Genomic DNA, 16,971 nt, shown 5'->3' on the forward strand with positions numbered 1-16,971 from the left:
TACCACAATCAGCTTTCACTGAGTACAAGATAAGAAATAACCAATATGGTAGGTTTCATTTCATATTTCATCTTGATTGGGTTAACATCTACTGTTATTTTTCTTGTGCAGTCTAGAGAGAAGGTTGGTCAGAAAACAAAAATTGAATTCACCTAACTCTAGATAAAAATACAATTTCGTATCATTACACATGACTGAAAATATAACGCTATTAACTAAGTAATGCATTTTGCTTCAAATAAAGAAAAGTGCTTTTAAGCCTTAATGAATTAAATGACTATTTTTTCTCCAGCCATGAGGAAGAGACATGAACAAGGGAGATATATATGTAATAGAAGCACCAGCACCTAGCACAAATGTCTGACGGGTCAATAAATGTTGCTTAGCATTTGGCATATAGAAAATGCTCAATAAAAATTGCTTGAATTACTTTTGTTTCTGTGAACAGATTTACCAGATTTCTTTAAAACTGATTTGTATGGAGCTGTATTTAATGAATGTGCCTTTTCTTAATTTCAAATTCTAATTTCAATTCCTGATTCATACTTAGTAAGTTCTAAAGTAATTGTAAATATAAGATGTGTGATGCCTGCCCTTATGCTAGTAACTCGAAGTTACTATAAAACTTAATACTGAAACCTCCTACTGCAGCATCATCATTCTATTTGGGACTGTTTCAAGAAGTGAAAGAAAAAAAATAAAATGGTCAGTGTTACAGAGTAATTTTGCTTTCCATGCATATTAAGTCTCTTTAATTCTGAAAACTAAATGTTGAGGTACAGTGTCCACTAAACAATACTGGCATAAATCTCTTTGTCAGTGCACCTTGATTGATGTAAGCACTGGAAAAGAGCATCTTTTTGCCTAACTACTATAAAAACAGTTTTCTACCTCACCTAAGGTTAAAAATATATTATTTAAATAGAAATGGACTTGTCCCCATTACAAATTATTGTCACGTTATGAAAAATGTAATCATTACAATACATTATTATATTTAAGTATAAAAGCTCTGAAATGCAATCTTTGTCATTGAGTGGCATATTTTAAATGAAGAGTAATATCCCAGGTCTCTTTAGAAAGCTTAATGCTTAAAAACAGTTTTATCTAACTATGCACAATGAGAGAAAAAGCATTATAAAATACATTTTGAGTATGCTATGAAGAATATGAACATAATACAGAATTAAATTTAGAGCAATTAAGAGTAGATTTTGAAGATATTTTCTTAAATGCTTTAATACAGTTAGCACCATTTCAGTTCGTAGCTTTAATGAAAAGAAGCTATATGCGCTGATTTTTTTGACAGGTATTATTAAATAAGTATGCATTATCCAGAAGCCTATTTGGTTACACAAAAGTTGAGGAGTACCTAAAAGTAAACACAAATAGTAGCTTTAATGATATTTCTGTGCTGAAATGTACTTTGATGGTGAGTGTTGTAACGTGCTAAATTCTGAGGTTGAGTACAACAGAAACCATACTGTATTGAGACATTCCACCTACAGTTTGTGGTTATGAAAGTCTGATTAAAAGTGGTTTTAGATATATGAAAGTATTTTGGGCCAGTGCCTTCTGTATTGAACCTACTCTTACACCGTTTCACTAAATAAAATACCAATGTGCAAGTGCATCCGGGTAACTAAATTGCATCTAAAATAAATATTATAAGACATTTTATATAAATCTATGTAATAATTATGATTCTTTATCCATTCCACAGAGATAGTCTTTATTTAACTCATTATTAATACTAATCATAACTCATCTGAATGAGTTTCTAGTGTGACAATCAGATATGAAAATAAAACACTAGGTATATTTTATTAGAAGCACCTTAGAAACACAATCAATAATCGTAAAACAAAAGGTGAGACTTTGGCAATTATTACAAAGAAAAATTGTCCCAAGTTGAAATGTAAATGATGTATTTGAGTAGATATTGACTAGCTGATGTGGTATGATAAATAGCATATTTTCCAAAGAATGATCAGAGGGGATTCCATATTTCAGCTTTATCTTTATATTAGGAATAATGAGATCCTCAAATAGCTTTAATCAGTAGACTCCTCAGAGCCACCAACATAGACATATTTTGTAAGTCCTTTTAATGTTCATCAACCAAGTGAGGGATGGGAGCTAGGTTTATTGAGCTTCAGTGTTAAGCACTGTGCTTAATACTGTACATTTATTTTGTGCAGTCCTCACAGCAACTCTAAGAGTAGTCGTTCTCTCTATTTTACAGATGAAAAATCAAACTCAGAGAAAAATCCAACTCGAAGAAGTTAAGTGAATTTCTCATGATTAGCACCTAGCATTCAAATCTGGGGTCCTCTTAATCCAGGCCCAGTGTTCTTCCTTTTCTACCATTCTGCCTTTAATGCAAATGTGATAAAACAGTATAATCATTGTTAAGTATAGATTTATCTTTCTAGAATTCTACTCATGAGCTGATAAAAAAAAAATTCATGGGAAAAGCCATCACAGAATTTTAGATAACGTTTATCATTTTGATATTTCTAAAAACGTCATGTGATAGTTTTCCCTATTTCATTTTTATACTACAGATCTTTATTTACCTTGTGCCCATATGTGTCTGCTGTTCCAAGCACTGGGCATACCACAGTGAGCATATAGAAATGGCATATGGCCTTGTGGAATATGCACTATAGAGGAAGAGACAGACATTAAACATGTGATCACACACAAAAATATACAAATTATGAAATGTGATAAGTGCTATTAAGGAAAAATAAAGGGTGATAGGTAAAACAGTATTAACAAAGTGTGGAGGATTGAGGAGACCAGGAGGTCAGGTTTTCTGTCTGCTCACCCACAGTTCCTGTCAACACATTTATTTAGGTGTGTGGGATGGGGTAGGATTCAAAGTTCACTCTGAGGTCTCTAGTTTGGGTGACTGAGTTTATTGTGAGATGGCTAAGTCAGGAGGGGGAGCAGATTGAAGGATGAAGATAGTGAGTTTAAGCTGTGGAGGTTTAAGAGACCTCATCAGATAGACATAGGACTGGAGGACATCCTTTAGGTGTCCGGAGACGAAAAAAAAGATGAGGAGTGGGAATCTAGATTTGGGAATTACACACAAATAGATATTAGATAAAACTGGACTGGCCTCTGCAAGATGTGTTAGATCTGAAGGTGAGAAAAAAAATTAAGTTGTCCCTTCAAAAATCAGCTAAATTAAGTAAGTCACCATTTCCCAGAGTATATGCCTCAAAAAACCTAGCTTTGAAAAACGATAGTAAGTGCTCCTCTAAATAAATAAATAAGCAAAGAAACAAACATTCTGTCAACAATAGGTTTGGGTGGAAGTTAAACAAAATTTAAAAGATTTTCCAGCCTTTAATATATCAACGTGTGGCTCATTTGCCAAATGTATTGGGCTACTGAACTTTTTGTCCTAAAGAGTATTTTATAGAGGTGATATTCCACGGAACACCTGCTGGGAAAGGCTGGGCCATATAAAGGCTTACAGTTAACAATGAGTGTAATCAAGATAGGAATGAAATTGGCAATAGTGAAATTTTTATTTGCATTTGGTACCCTTGCCAGGTAGGAAGTATTCAAAGTCAGAGCTGTTATGGATGGCTCATCAGGAGAAAGGCAGTGTGAAGAGTGAGTTTTGAAGATTGGGGATGAATTGAGGAGGGAGTGATTTCAGACAGGGAGATCATCTAGGACAGGAAACTGATAAGGACAGGAATGATTGAGCTGCCTGGGAAATAGACAAGAAAGTGTGAACCTGAGAAACATTTCGAGGGAAGGAATTATGGGACTTGGTAATAGATTAGATTAAAAGAAGAAAAAGGCAAAGATAACAATACAGTTTCTGGCCTGAGAGAGGAAGAAAGATACACAAAAGATTGAAAACAGAACTCTAACGGTATTATGACCAAAGTACTTCCAACTTTCCGCTGTATTTCTAGAAAACATAATACAGCACTGTCTGAAAGCACAGTCTTATCCCCTCGGGTGTTTTCAATTAAACTAAACAATTTTTAAAAAGTTTTGAACATGCACAGAATTTCTGAACACATCTAAAATGCTATGTTCATAATGTCATGTCCAGTCTTCACGTGGTCAAAAATGAGCTCCAAACTTGTAATTGGGAAAGATGTTAAACATGCTGAAATTAATTTTCTCAAATCTTAAACTGCTTCAAAAAACATGAATAGTTCTCTGGTCACCTTCATTAAAATGCCCTACATTAAATCTGGCATTTACAGTTTCACATTCAGCAACAAGCTAGAAATCACACTTTTCAAATTCTAAGCAGAAATTAGTTTTAGATTTATTTGCTTTCTTTCCAAATGTGTTAGTGCCCAAGGGCTCTGACAACGACACACTTTGTTTCACAAAGGAAAAGAAGTACTGTTTAAAAAAAAAAAAAAAGCATGCGTTTTCTTTTCCTTTAAAAAAAAAAATGCCTGTTTTTTTTCCCAGGTGACATTTACAAAGAGGAAATTTGGGTTGATGAAGAAGGCGTACGAGCTGAGCGTGCTCTGTGACTGTGAGATCGCTCTGATCATCTTCAACAGCACCAACAAGCTGTTCCAGTATGCGAGCACTGACATGGACAAGGTGTTGCTCAAGTACACGGAGTACAACGAGCCGCATGAGAGCCGGACAAACTCAGACATCGTGGAGGTGAGAGCGCATGCGTGGTTGGCGAACTCCAACTGGCAGAGCGGCGTAATGGTTGGGCCTCCCCTTTCCACACACGCGCGCGCACACACACACACTAATTCCTTTTTCTAAGGTGTTTCTGTCCCCACAGGTGCCCCCCTGGTTATCACCCCAGCGTTACTCCACCCTTTCTATTCCTGCAGAAAGCGAGTTAGAGTGATATGGTGATAGGGACAATGTATATCTGGTCCTTGCTAGAAATCAGGCACCAGGTCAACTACTGACCTCATCCTCCATGAGTCATCATTGCCCACGGCCGTATCAGGAAACCGGACTTGGGAATTGTGGCCAACACAGGGCTTTACTTACTTTTGATGGTTCCTTTTAGGTATACGCTAGTGTTGCAGCATTATCAAAGAAAAAAAATATTTAAAAATGAACTCACCCCAGCCTTATACTTCAATTTTTCACTTTGTCTCTTCTTTCTAATTCATTCTTCCTAATGCATTCTTACTGAAAGGGTAAAGACAATTATTCTGCTAGAAATGTTCTCCCCCCAATTATATCATTTAGTGTAGCATTGTTAATATACATGGAATCAGAAATCTGATGAAAATGAATTTCTAAATGTTAGCTTGGTGTTTTATCAAAGTTAGATTTTAAAACGTTTTATTGTGCCAGAAATAAATAAGCATCACATTAAACTTCAAAAATGTTTTTGATTCATTAGCATAAGTAACATTGCCATGCAGTTTTAAACACTTCCTGCATGTATCCTATTTAAATGTTATTGCCTTATAGTACCCTTCATAAACAGTGAATACTAAACCAAAAAAGATGTGCAATGAGGACTGCCCCTGTCTATTTCCTTCACCTGTCTATCTCCTCATGGTTACCTAGATTGTGATTATGATTGCTTTCTCAGAATTAAAAGAAAATTAATAAATTTTTCAAAAGTATGTATGCAGAGTCAATTTGCCAGAGTACAGGTTATTCTTGCCATTACTTTAGACTGTTCCATATTATGAAAAAAATCTAGCACTAATCCTGATGAAATTAATCAACCTCTCATTTTCATCTTCTTTTTACCTGTTATAATTGCCTAAGACTGATTCTCACGTCTTTGCCTTTTTTTTTGGAAGTTTTTTAGAAGTATTGAGCTGGGGCAGCTAGGTGGCTCAGTCTGTTAAGCATTCGACTCTTGATCTCAGCTCAGGTCTTGATCTCAGGGTTGTTGAGTTCAAGCCCCACCTTGTGCTCCATGCTGGGTGTGGAGCCAACTTAGTAAATAAATAAAATAAAATAATTTAAGTATTGAGCTGATGGCCTTTTATTTTATTTTATTTTTGCCTAACAAGGCCAAGCAAATAATTTCAGAAAACAAAAGTGAATAAGTAAACTTAATGTGGTATATGTTTAAAACACTTGCTGATTTGTATTACCAAATGTCAATTCAGTTTTTCATTGACACGATTTTAATTGTATGCCTTGATTTTGAAATTTAAGGTCATTTATAAAACTTACTACTATGTATTTCAGATAATATTTTATCCATGTGTACATATAACTCTGAAAATACATAAACAAACACGAATATGAACAGAACTTGTTGACTGTCAAATCTCATAGGTGCTTTAATGTGTGTGTTTGTGTATGTGAGTTTGTGTGTATGTGCACTCACACACATTTAACATAAGTCCCAAACACAAAACAACTCTATAGTCAAGACTCCATCTCATTACCAAAGCTGTTAGCACAAAAGTTTCAGGGAATTTGTCATCAGACCTAAACTGCTCCCGTCCTTAACATGATGTGAAATGCAATAGAACCATAGCACAGTAGTTGAAAAATGTGTTGGCTTTCAAAATTCGCTTTCTTAAAGGAGCTTAAAAATCTAGAAAATTCATTTTCTCAGAGCTTTAGTCAGGAATATACTGAGTGATTTAAAGGTGACTGAGAACTTCGCATTCTCAAGACTTCCATATTCTTGGACAGATGGGTATCTGAGCCAGACTTCTTTAAAAGGCTATGAGAAGAGCACTGGGTTACAAGTCAGAGGGCTTGCATTTGAAACCTTGTCTTGCGCATTCTTACTATGTGACAAGTTAGCTACTTCTTTGGGCTGAAGTATCCTCATCTTAAAAATGAAGGCATTGCATTTGAAAGTCCTTTGCAACACAATTCCTTAAAAAGCAATACTTTTAAAAGAGAGTAAAGAAGCAGCTCCATTATCTTGCATTTAATATCAGTAAATGAAAGTTCTGAACCTCTCAAAAAGACAGGGGGCTCCTAGATCAAACCTAGTGATGGCTTGATTCTTTGGATGAACAGAACATGTTATAAGTCAGTCCTGCTCAGCTCCCTGAATCACACATTCTTCACCTATTTGGCTTTTCCACTTTAGTAATAACAGAGATAAATGAGGAAGGGGTAAAGCGGGATCCCTAACCTTAATAAAATTTACATCACCCCCACATAGAGTATTTTTCAAAGTGTGCTCATTGAAATCACTATGCTTGAAATACTCGATGGAGAAGAAGGAATCTGGATGGAAAGCTGCATTTATAACAAGTTTCCCAAGTAATTCTTGCATACGCTAAGTTTGAAAACCTCTGCAGCACTGAGACATAAATAGTGTTGGGGCGCCTGGGTGACTCAGTCAGTTAAGCATCGGACTCTTGATCTCAGCTCAGGTCCTGATTTCAGGGTTGTAAGATGGAGCCCTGCATCAGGCTTTGTGCTGGGTGTGAACCCTGCTTGATTCTCCCTCTCCCACTGCCCCTCCACTCCTCTAAAAAAAATTTTAATAAATAAATAAATAGGGGCGCCTGGGTGGCACAGCGGTTAGGCGTCTGCCTTCGGCTCAGGGCGTGATCCCGGCGTTACGGGATCGAGCCCCACGTCAGGCTCCTCCGTTATGAGCCTGCTTCTTCCTCTCCCACTCCCCCTGCTTGTGTTCCCTCTCTCACTGGCTGTCTCTATCTCTGTCTAATAAATAAATAAAATCTTTAAATAAATAAATAAATAAATAAATAAATAAATAAATAAATAAATAAAAGACATAAATTGTGTTGGAGGCTAAGAGCCTGGGATACATCAGGGATTTGAGGAATCCATCCTTAGAATGAATCTAACACAAAGTTGAGAGTTAAGGTAGTTTACTACTCCTGGGTAAAATTTTAAATCCTATTTATTTTAATTTAATGGAATACATTTAACTGAGTAAGTTTAATGAGGAACATAATATGTTTCATGAAGGGTCATTAGTTTTATATTTCCCATTTGGACCATTACCCCTCTCCCTTAACCCTCCAAAAACAATTTACTCACAAGAAAAAAAGATTGGCACAGAGAGAGCAATAATATGATTCCCAGCATTTAGACCAAAATACAAATTTCTGGGCCACACCAGAGTAGTGTTACAGGGTCATAGGAAATTGTGCAGCGCGTGGGTGTTGAAAAAGATTCCTTCTTTTAGCAAAAAAGCTCTGCGTAATTATCATGTCTTTGCTTGATAATTAGCACTACTGTTACAATGGCACAAAGACAAAGACTTAATAGACAGACTGAGATAGGTTTTTTTATTATTATATTATAATGCAGCTTGAATATCTGTTTAGATACAATATATAAATATGCCAGATTTAGTAAATGTGTTAAATTTTTAATCCATTGCTTTAAAAAAACAAAAACAGTTAGTGTATTAAAAGCGCTTCCTTTGAAGAAAGTCCGTTTTATTTAACTATGTGACAAGTGTATGGATATTTACTCAACATGCTGGCTTATGAGGCTGTTGAAATTCAGTAGGGATTCTGATGTTATTAAGGGAACTATCCCCTTCATCTCCTCCGACTGTCTTAGCTACACCCCTGGCTGCCTTCTGCCTTCCTACCCTCACAGTTGATATTGGGCTCTATTGCTGTAAGAAGATGTGGTGTTGAGCACTTCAAGATAACCTGAAGAATGCAAGGCCCACAGGACATGCTTACAGGCCAGCCTTCTCTTAACAATGATTTAGCAAGTGTCAGCTTACAGTCAGCACTGTACAAGGCATTCTGAAACAGCAGAAGACAGGCATTCTTGTTAAGGATGTAGAACGTATATAAAAATCAGCTTGGGAACAGTTGGAAAGCAAAGGAGCAATAACCTCATTAATGTAATACAAGCTACTGAAAGAAAGACATAAGCTAAACAATTAAACAAAAGTCATTCAAACAAGTCATTGATCACCAGATTGTTGCAGGTGGTCCTTGGAGTGACAGAAGTCCCAGACAGGTTACCTCCATTATCAAACACGTTTTCTAACCGCAAAACCCATATGAGAATGTTGCTTAGCACCTGGCCGGGAGGGAAGCTGTCACCCTTCAGTGATTCACTGATTCTGTTGAGCTTCTCATCCAGTCTGGTCCAGTAGTCAAGTGACTAAATGTGGAAGGGAAATAGAACACAGGGCCCTCTGCTGCTCCCTAGGAAACCAAAAAGATGGACATAACTCCTGCAGAAGAAATCTTTGATTTACAATAGTCTCAGTAAAAGGATTGGTTTTTTTTTAGATGCACAAATGGCAAGAAGAGTGCGTGTGTGTGTGTGTGTGTGTGTGTGTGTGTGTGTCGGGGGGGGAGAGGAAGAGAGGAGAGGAAGAGATGATATTTACATGAAATTTTATTTTCTGTCATCTGAATCTTGTTTGGATTTAAAGAATTCTAAGAACAGTTCCACCAAAATGTTTCCTTGCGCAGTAATAATTAAGGCCTGAATTAGAACTGAAAAGACATGGAAATAGCTTATAAATTTATTGTTTCACAATGTTCCTGGAGGTTATCAATAAGCTAAGTACTTTTGCATAGTTTGATGAAAATTGAGGAGTGTCATTTTTGTTGAAAACCAAATGCAGCAAATAATGGAAATGGACTTTTTTACAAACTCTGTATTATCTAATTTGGGAATAGATGTAAAAATATGAAAATATGTTTATTTTACTTGAGCTTTCGTTGTATCTAAACTAATTAAGTAGGTTCCAATTTTATACTTATAAAATATAGTTAGATATATAAGGGGCACCTTAGTGGCTCAGTCAGTTGAGCATCTGACTTTTGGTCTCAGCTCAGGTCTTAATCTTGGGGTTGTGAGTTGGGGCCTCACATTGGGCTCCACACTGGGCATGGAGCCTACTTAAAAATATATATATGGGGGGAGATAAAATTATTTTTATGAATGCTTTATAGATGTATATTGCATATGGGTACTTTTTTTTTTTTTGCAGTGAGGTGGCATGTGGCTCTTTCCATGGGCTTCATTTTTTTCTCATTTCAAGTTTTTATTTAAATTGCAGTTTGTTAACATATAGTGTAATATTAGTTTCAGGAGTAGAATTTAGTGATCCATTACTTACGTATAGTATCCGGTGCTCATCCTAACAGGTGCCCTTCTTAATACCCATCATAGGTACTTAAGAGTAAAAGCACATTCACTTATTTGGTTATTTATTGTATTTTTATTTCTTTATGCATTCACTGAACAAAGACTGGTTGAATTCCTACCATGTGGTGTGTGTCTTGGAACGCCTAGAGATACAAACATAAACAAAGCCCTCAAGGACTCTTGGTCCTTAAGATTGCTCACAAGGCCATGCATGATCTGGCCCCTGTTTTATCTTCCTCTCCAGCCTCCCCCTTTGCTATTTCCCTCCCCCCACCACTGCCATCCAATATTTGAGCCATGAAAACATGCTGATTTTCCTCAGCTTCTCCGAACCTGATTTCTTTTGTCTTTAACACTCCTTACTAGGCCTTTGCTTGGCTTCTATTTATCCTCCATTCAAGGCAGGTCCCAATTTATACTTTCAGAAAGCCGTCCTTGAACTGTCCTATTTACCTTGTGGTGGGTTTTTTTCCTATATTAGAATTAAAACTGTATTTTCTCTACCACAGCACCATGTTATCCAGTTGCCTGTTCCACAGAAGATGTTAAACTCCTGGAGGGAAGGGACTGTGTACATTTTGTTTACCATCATATCTCCAGAACTTCATGTGAGGGAGGCCTAGAGAATATGAGGCGCTCAGAATATATTTGTAGAATAAATAAGCAGAGGGAGACAGTTATAACAGGGTATGTCCGAGTGATTATCACATAGCATAATGTTATAAATCTAAAGTATGAAAAATGCTTTTATAGCTCCAATGAAACTTCATTAAAATTTGGCAACTTTTATCAAAGCACAATCAAGAAACTAAATCCAGATCTATTCTAATACACTAACCACTAGTCATTATATGACTATTCACATTTAAATGAATTAAAATTAGATAAGATGTCCAGTTCAGTCCCCCGTTTGCACTACCCACATTTTAAGGGCTCAGTAGCCACGTGCAACTAGTGACTGGCAGATGGCCCAGGGAAGATGTAAAATGCATTGATCATTACAGAGAGTTCCGTGCAACAGCGCTGGTCTAGACTGAAATGTGAAAAGAGAGGCATTTAGGGGCACCTGGGTGGCTCAGTTGGTTAAGTGACTGCCTTCGGCTCAGGTCATGATCCCAGGGTCCTGGGATCCAGCCCCACATCGGGCTCCCCCTGCTCTGCAGGGAGCCTGCTTCTCCCTCTGCCTACCACTCCTCCTGCTTGTGCGCTCTCTCTGTCTCTCTCTGTCAAATAAATAAAGTCTTCAAAAAGAAAGAGAGAGAGAGAGAGGCATTTAAACTAATTGGGTTCTCAAATTAACACCAAGATTAGTTCTTCAATATAAAATTTGAGGAGTGCATTTCAGAAGTAAAGAACCGTGTAACAGTGACATTTTAGAATCCAGAGCATAAATGTTCACTACGAGAGACACCAGTTTGGAACTAAACACTCAGTGTAAAACTAAAAACATATTTTACCCCTAAACCAATAACCACAGAGTCAATCGGTAAACTTACTACCTGGTCAGAAAGCACTTGCAAATTGTCCAGACTGACAAGGAGCTAAGCCCTGTGCGCTATTTTTTAAATGTGAAGCTTGTGAACGGAAAGGGGGTAGACCTTTCTTGTTACTATTTTAAATTTACTTGAGGCAACATGAACCAGTATTTAACTTTATAGTTAGTAATTTCATTTCTTCAGAAAAGCAGGTTGTTTTCTTTATGAAGGAACTTAGAGAAATAATATTCTTGAAGTACATTAAAAATTCTTCTTAGGTTACTATAAAATATAATTAAAATAGTTCTTACTGCAAGTAACTCGGTAGCTCTCTCCTGTCCTCTGTTAAACCAAGTATATAATTGCTTTTCAGTAGATAGTAGTGAAAAATGAAGAAAGCATTAGTATATTCCATAAAGGATTTAAACCTTCGGTGTTGAGGCTTCCAAGAAAAAGGGGGAAAAATGATTTTGTAAAAACAAGGTCTTGCAAATTTCTACTAAATTGTAATGTTCATTTTAATTTATATATCTATAAAAGACTTTTACTAGTCCCTATGAATCACATTTATATTTATTCCCCAAAGTTTAAGAGAAGAAATGGGCCTAAAAATGTATTCGTATTTGTCAAAACTACCAAGTAGATTTTTATATGTCGAATTTGAAGATTCGTTTCTTTTTAAAAATAAGATTTTTGCTTAATTTACATGCATTTTGTAAACATGAAAAGCTGCTTCACATCTCATTTATTAAGAACATAAAAAAAAGGAACATCATTGTTGAACAAAGAAAGTGCATGTTAAATTACTTAAGTTATATGCACTGGGCCATAAAACTGAATTTCCTCTCATCTGCTACTGCACAGCTCTAAGGGCGTATGGGCATTAGTACTAACACAGACTCGGCAGAAAATTATTTAATAGTAGAATAGACAACAGGTTTCAAAATACAGCCCTTTTCTCACTAATGTAGTCTCTTTGTCATGATTAATCACCACCACTTTATTTTACGTGATCATTCTTGAACTGGAACAAACAAAAGTTCTCATGTTCGGGGTTTTTTTCCCCCCTAATATCTGAAAGTGAAAGGGGAAAAATATTTAGCCTGGATCGTAATAGTCACTTTGTAAGTGATATTTACAGATTTCATGGCATATGGAATTTGGTGTTGGACAACATATTTAAATCAGTCTAGTGATTGATAGTGTCTCAGTAAATGTAGCGTTGCTTGGCTTTAAAAGTATCAGATCAGATATCAAAGAATAGAACATCCTTCCTTCCTCAGGATTGGTTACTGACTATATCACCATGGAATATTCGAAAGTGAAGTTTTAGGAACAATTCCAGAGTCCTGCCTAGAGAGTCAGAATAAAAGATGATAAGTCTTTTAATCAAATGATATTTATTATTTCAGTTCCCCCACTGAATTTTTTTTAAAGTTATTATTGTAAGTCTGTTTCCCTTCCCAGAAAGACATAATGGTGTTTTATTTATCGCTGTTAACTCCAATGGCCATCTCAATGAATGGCACATTGTAGACATTCAATAAATATTTTATACACACACATATATTTGTGTATATATACGTATGTGTATATACATACGTATATATAAAAGAACTTACTGATGAACATTATAGTATAAATAAAATTAAACTTTACCAAGTTTTCCTTGTTGAAGTCAGATATGTTCTGATAATAATAAAGGTGAGAATCTTTCAAGTGAACCTGAGATGAATAAAGTTGTTGCTCTGTAAGAAAAAAATAGGCACAGCACACCACGTAGAAGTAACTACCTATAGTAATGGTGGAAAGTAAAAGACCAACATATGTTGATTCCTGGGGAAGAGAGAAGTGACCTGTTGGTACTTTGGCCAGGATCTGACAAGGGGGATCACTAGGTCTCCAGTGAAATGCCTCTAGTCCAGTCTGAATCACTGGGACTCTTTCTTAAAGTCTGATTTGGACCCACTGGTATGGGGCAGGGCCAGAAGTCTGTGTTTCTGACCAGTTGCCCAGGTGATGCTGGTGCTGCTAGGCGGTGCACTAAACTTTGTGAGCGGCAAAGATCTAGACTTCCCTTTCCAAACATCTGCTGTCTCCAGCATGGAGTTTGAAAGTACATTTTTAAACATTTCCTCTTTGTAGCTTTACTGAGGTCTAAAATCATACCATAAAGTAATTTTTTTAAAGCGATATTTGGTGAAACTAGCTCTTGAAAGCAAGTGCGTTAGGTCTTCGGAAGTATGATGTAAAAGGCCCGTCACTACCCAGTTGAGTCACCCTGTGTGTCTTGAGCACCGCATCTCCTGGTCCCTGCCCTTGTGAGTGCCTGTCAGTTGGTAGTGGCTGCCTGGAACACATATTGAGGAAGATTTTTGAGTCCTTCTGAAAGCAGATAGCGGGCGTGTGTGATGTGATTGGTTTGCGTGTGTGCTATGAGTGCAGAGAATAGTGGCGGCCGTGCTTTCCTCCTTATCTTCACGGTCAAATAATTCATAGAACATTCTGAGAAAAGACTTGAGACTTGATCACTAAAAGGACTGTAATTAGGCAAGTGCTGCAAATGTGAACAACAGATTGGGTGGATAGATTATATTATTGGAAATATATCTCATTTTATTAATAGCTGTTTTGCATATTATCCAGTCGTCTCAACGGCATTTACTGTAGTCTCTGTTACCCTGAAATTTAGCCACCCGATGGAAGTTTCTTTATAAGGAAAAAAAATTTCCTGTCAATTATTTCTAAAGGTCATAGAGTTAATGACTAGCTGGGAGGTTAATTAGATTCTGAAAGCCTCTTCATATCAATTAAATCTCTTATCTTTATGTTTTAGTAAATAAACTCAGTAACTATTTAGAACTACTGTTTTAGGATAAGAAACACTGTAAACAGTAAACTGTACAATGGGTATTTGGGGTTTTTTCTCACATCTCAGAAAGCATGATTACAAAATAAACATATATGAATTGGTAATAGTATCTTTTATTCTAGAATTTCTGAATTAGATAATTTATTTTTCAAAATTGCATGCAAATGACTCCTTAGTCATAAACACATGCCTTCAGTGTAACCTCTAGAAAACCATTGCAGAGAGGAAAAAGTAAGGTCAGAGTTACACTGAGAATGAGCTACTAGTAAAAAACCAACTCTAGTCTCTGTGGTTCCAGAAACCTGTCTCCTTTCAGAGTTACTATATACCTTTGTAAATGAGTGGTATATTTAGTGCCTGTGGCCCAACAATTGCAAACCCAATCATTTCTGTCATGTGAATTCTCTTTAGATAATATAACCAGATTTCAGAATGAAATGATATAGATCTGCATTGATCAATAAGGTAGCCACTAGCAACATGTGGCTATTTAAATTTAAGTTAATTGAAATGAAATAAAATTTAAAAGTTCAGCTGCTAAGTGCCCCTGGGTGGCTCAGTCGGTTGAGTGTCTGACTCGTGGTTTCCGCTCAGGTCATGATCTCAGGGTGGTGAGATATCAAGCCCTGTGTTGAGCTCCAAGCTCAGCAAGGAGTCTGCTTGAGATTCGTTCCCCCTCATTTCCCTCCCCCTATTCTTCTCCCCCAACTAGTGCGAGCGCTCTCTCACTCTCTAAAATAAATAAATTAATTAAACCTTTAAAAAATAAATAAATAGAAGTTCAGCTCCTAGTCTCACTAGCCACATTTCAAGTACTTGATTGCCGCATGTGATTGATGGATCCCATATTGGTCAGGACAGGTCTAGAAATATGCGTCATCCTAGAAACCTTTCCTTGGGCAGTGCTGCTGTAAGGGGTGAAACTGGCGAATCCAGTGCTCTTGTTCATGATGTAATTGCATGATGGTTGATGAATACACCTAATAAAGGGCCTGTCAGCCAGAGAAGATGTGCGCAGCCATTTCATCTTTTGTTCCTGAGCAGATGTTTACTCCATGCCCATCATGTGTCAGGGTCTGGGTCAGGGCACAGAAACCCAATCAGGAAAGCTGAGCCACTAAGTCAATGTTTAATCCCAGGAGTAGAGCATTTGTTAAGATAAATGTGGTTTTGTGGATTGAGGTGAGAGGGAACACCAAGTGGGACTGACATAAGGAATGAGAGAAAATGGAAGAAGGGATAGGAAACAAGAGTTTTAGGGAAAGAGAAACAAGCTAGGTCAATTCCGGACTTTCCTACAAGGAAAGAAAGAGCACTCATGCACCTGGTTTCTTCTGATTTTTCTTCATTGGAAATGTGAGAATTTTATCTTCATCCAGGGTTCATGACCGGGGTCTCCTTAAAATGTGGTGGTGCTGAATGAATACTATGGGAGACGGAGAGAAAGCTGCTGAGTGATTTTCCCGAAGAATGTTGTTGAAGCATTATCATGAGAGCTCACCTTTTAAATTTTACATTTAGGAAACAGAACTTTAAAAGCCCCACAGATTTGGAGAGAAATTAAGTTCTAGTTATAGCAACATCACACACTAGTTCTCTAACCTGGGGCAAGTTATTTAACCATCTTGACTTCAGGTTCCTGCTCTGAGTCAGTATTGCCGACCCTGACCCAGACTTCCTCGCAGGCTGTTGTGATGATTACAGGCTATAAAAGATGTCAGAGTCCATTGTACACTGTTAAGTTATATAAGCTATTTTTATTTTCAACATCAAGGGGAAAGTTTAGGTAATGAATGTTGTTTAACCAAAGGAGAGAGAAGAAGCAAATTCTTAATTTGGGGATAAATGTATAACATTTTATATTAATAAGTATATAAGTATACCATTCTTATATAAATAATGGTATTTTATATAAATTAAGTATTTTATATAAGTTTATAGAACAAAGGCCAATGAATTTTCTTTTCCCCAGGCATTTGTGAAATATTCTGTATGTGCAGGGTGAATTGGAAATACAACAATGATGATGATGTGTCCAGCACCCTCCAGGGCTGATAATCCAGTATGGACAAAGCATACGCAGGGCTTATCTTTCATTCAGCAGATATTAATGAACATGAAGACTATGTGCCAAACACTGTACTAGTTATTGGTGATACATCTGTGACAATCCGACCTAGCAGTCTGAACTGAAAGACAGAGTGCAATGTGTTATCTGAGGCAAAAGAAAGTAATTGCAACTGTGAACAGCTGAAAACATCTCGTAGTGGTTCAAGATGAAACTATGACTTTGAATGATAAGTAGATAAGTTGATAGGCTAAACCAATCTGCAAGTCATTTATTCCCAATTAAAATAAAAGCGAGACGAATAAAGGTGACAGTGTACAGACATATAAATGCATACACACACACACACACACACAGATATACACACACATATTTATGTGTATATGTATACTGTGTAGTAGCCTTTGTTTTGGTTTCTGGTTGGCATTGGATTTTTTAATATATGGTTTTTCTGTAAGCATGTGTTTATAATTTTTAGAGAAAATCTATAG

General features: G+C 36.7%; 1 protein-coding gene across 14 annotated transcripts in view; it reads left to right on the forward strand.

Moving 5' to 3' along the window:
* Positions 1-16,971, forward strand: part of MEF2C (myocyte enhancer factor 2C) — a 170,570-nt gene that overhangs the window by 88,158 nt on the left and 65,441 nt on the right. For all 14 annotated transcript variants that reach the window (XM_087861990.1, XM_087861989.1, XM_087861988.1 and 11 more), the window contains one exon: positions 4,462-4,665. In XM_087861990.1, coding sequence (XP_087718116.1) covers positions 4,462-4,665 — 204 coding nt within the window. The remainder of the gene's footprint in view (positions 1-4,461; positions 4,666-16,971) is intronic.

This window comes from Ursus americanus, chromosome 5, assembly GCF_024610735.1.
Source record: "Ursus americanus isolate L20-20 chromosome 5, mUrsAme1.1.p, whole genome shotgun sequence".
In the NCBI taxonomy this organism is placed as follows: Eukaryota; Metazoa; Chordata; class Mammalia; order Carnivora; family Ursidae; genus Ursus; species Ursus americanus.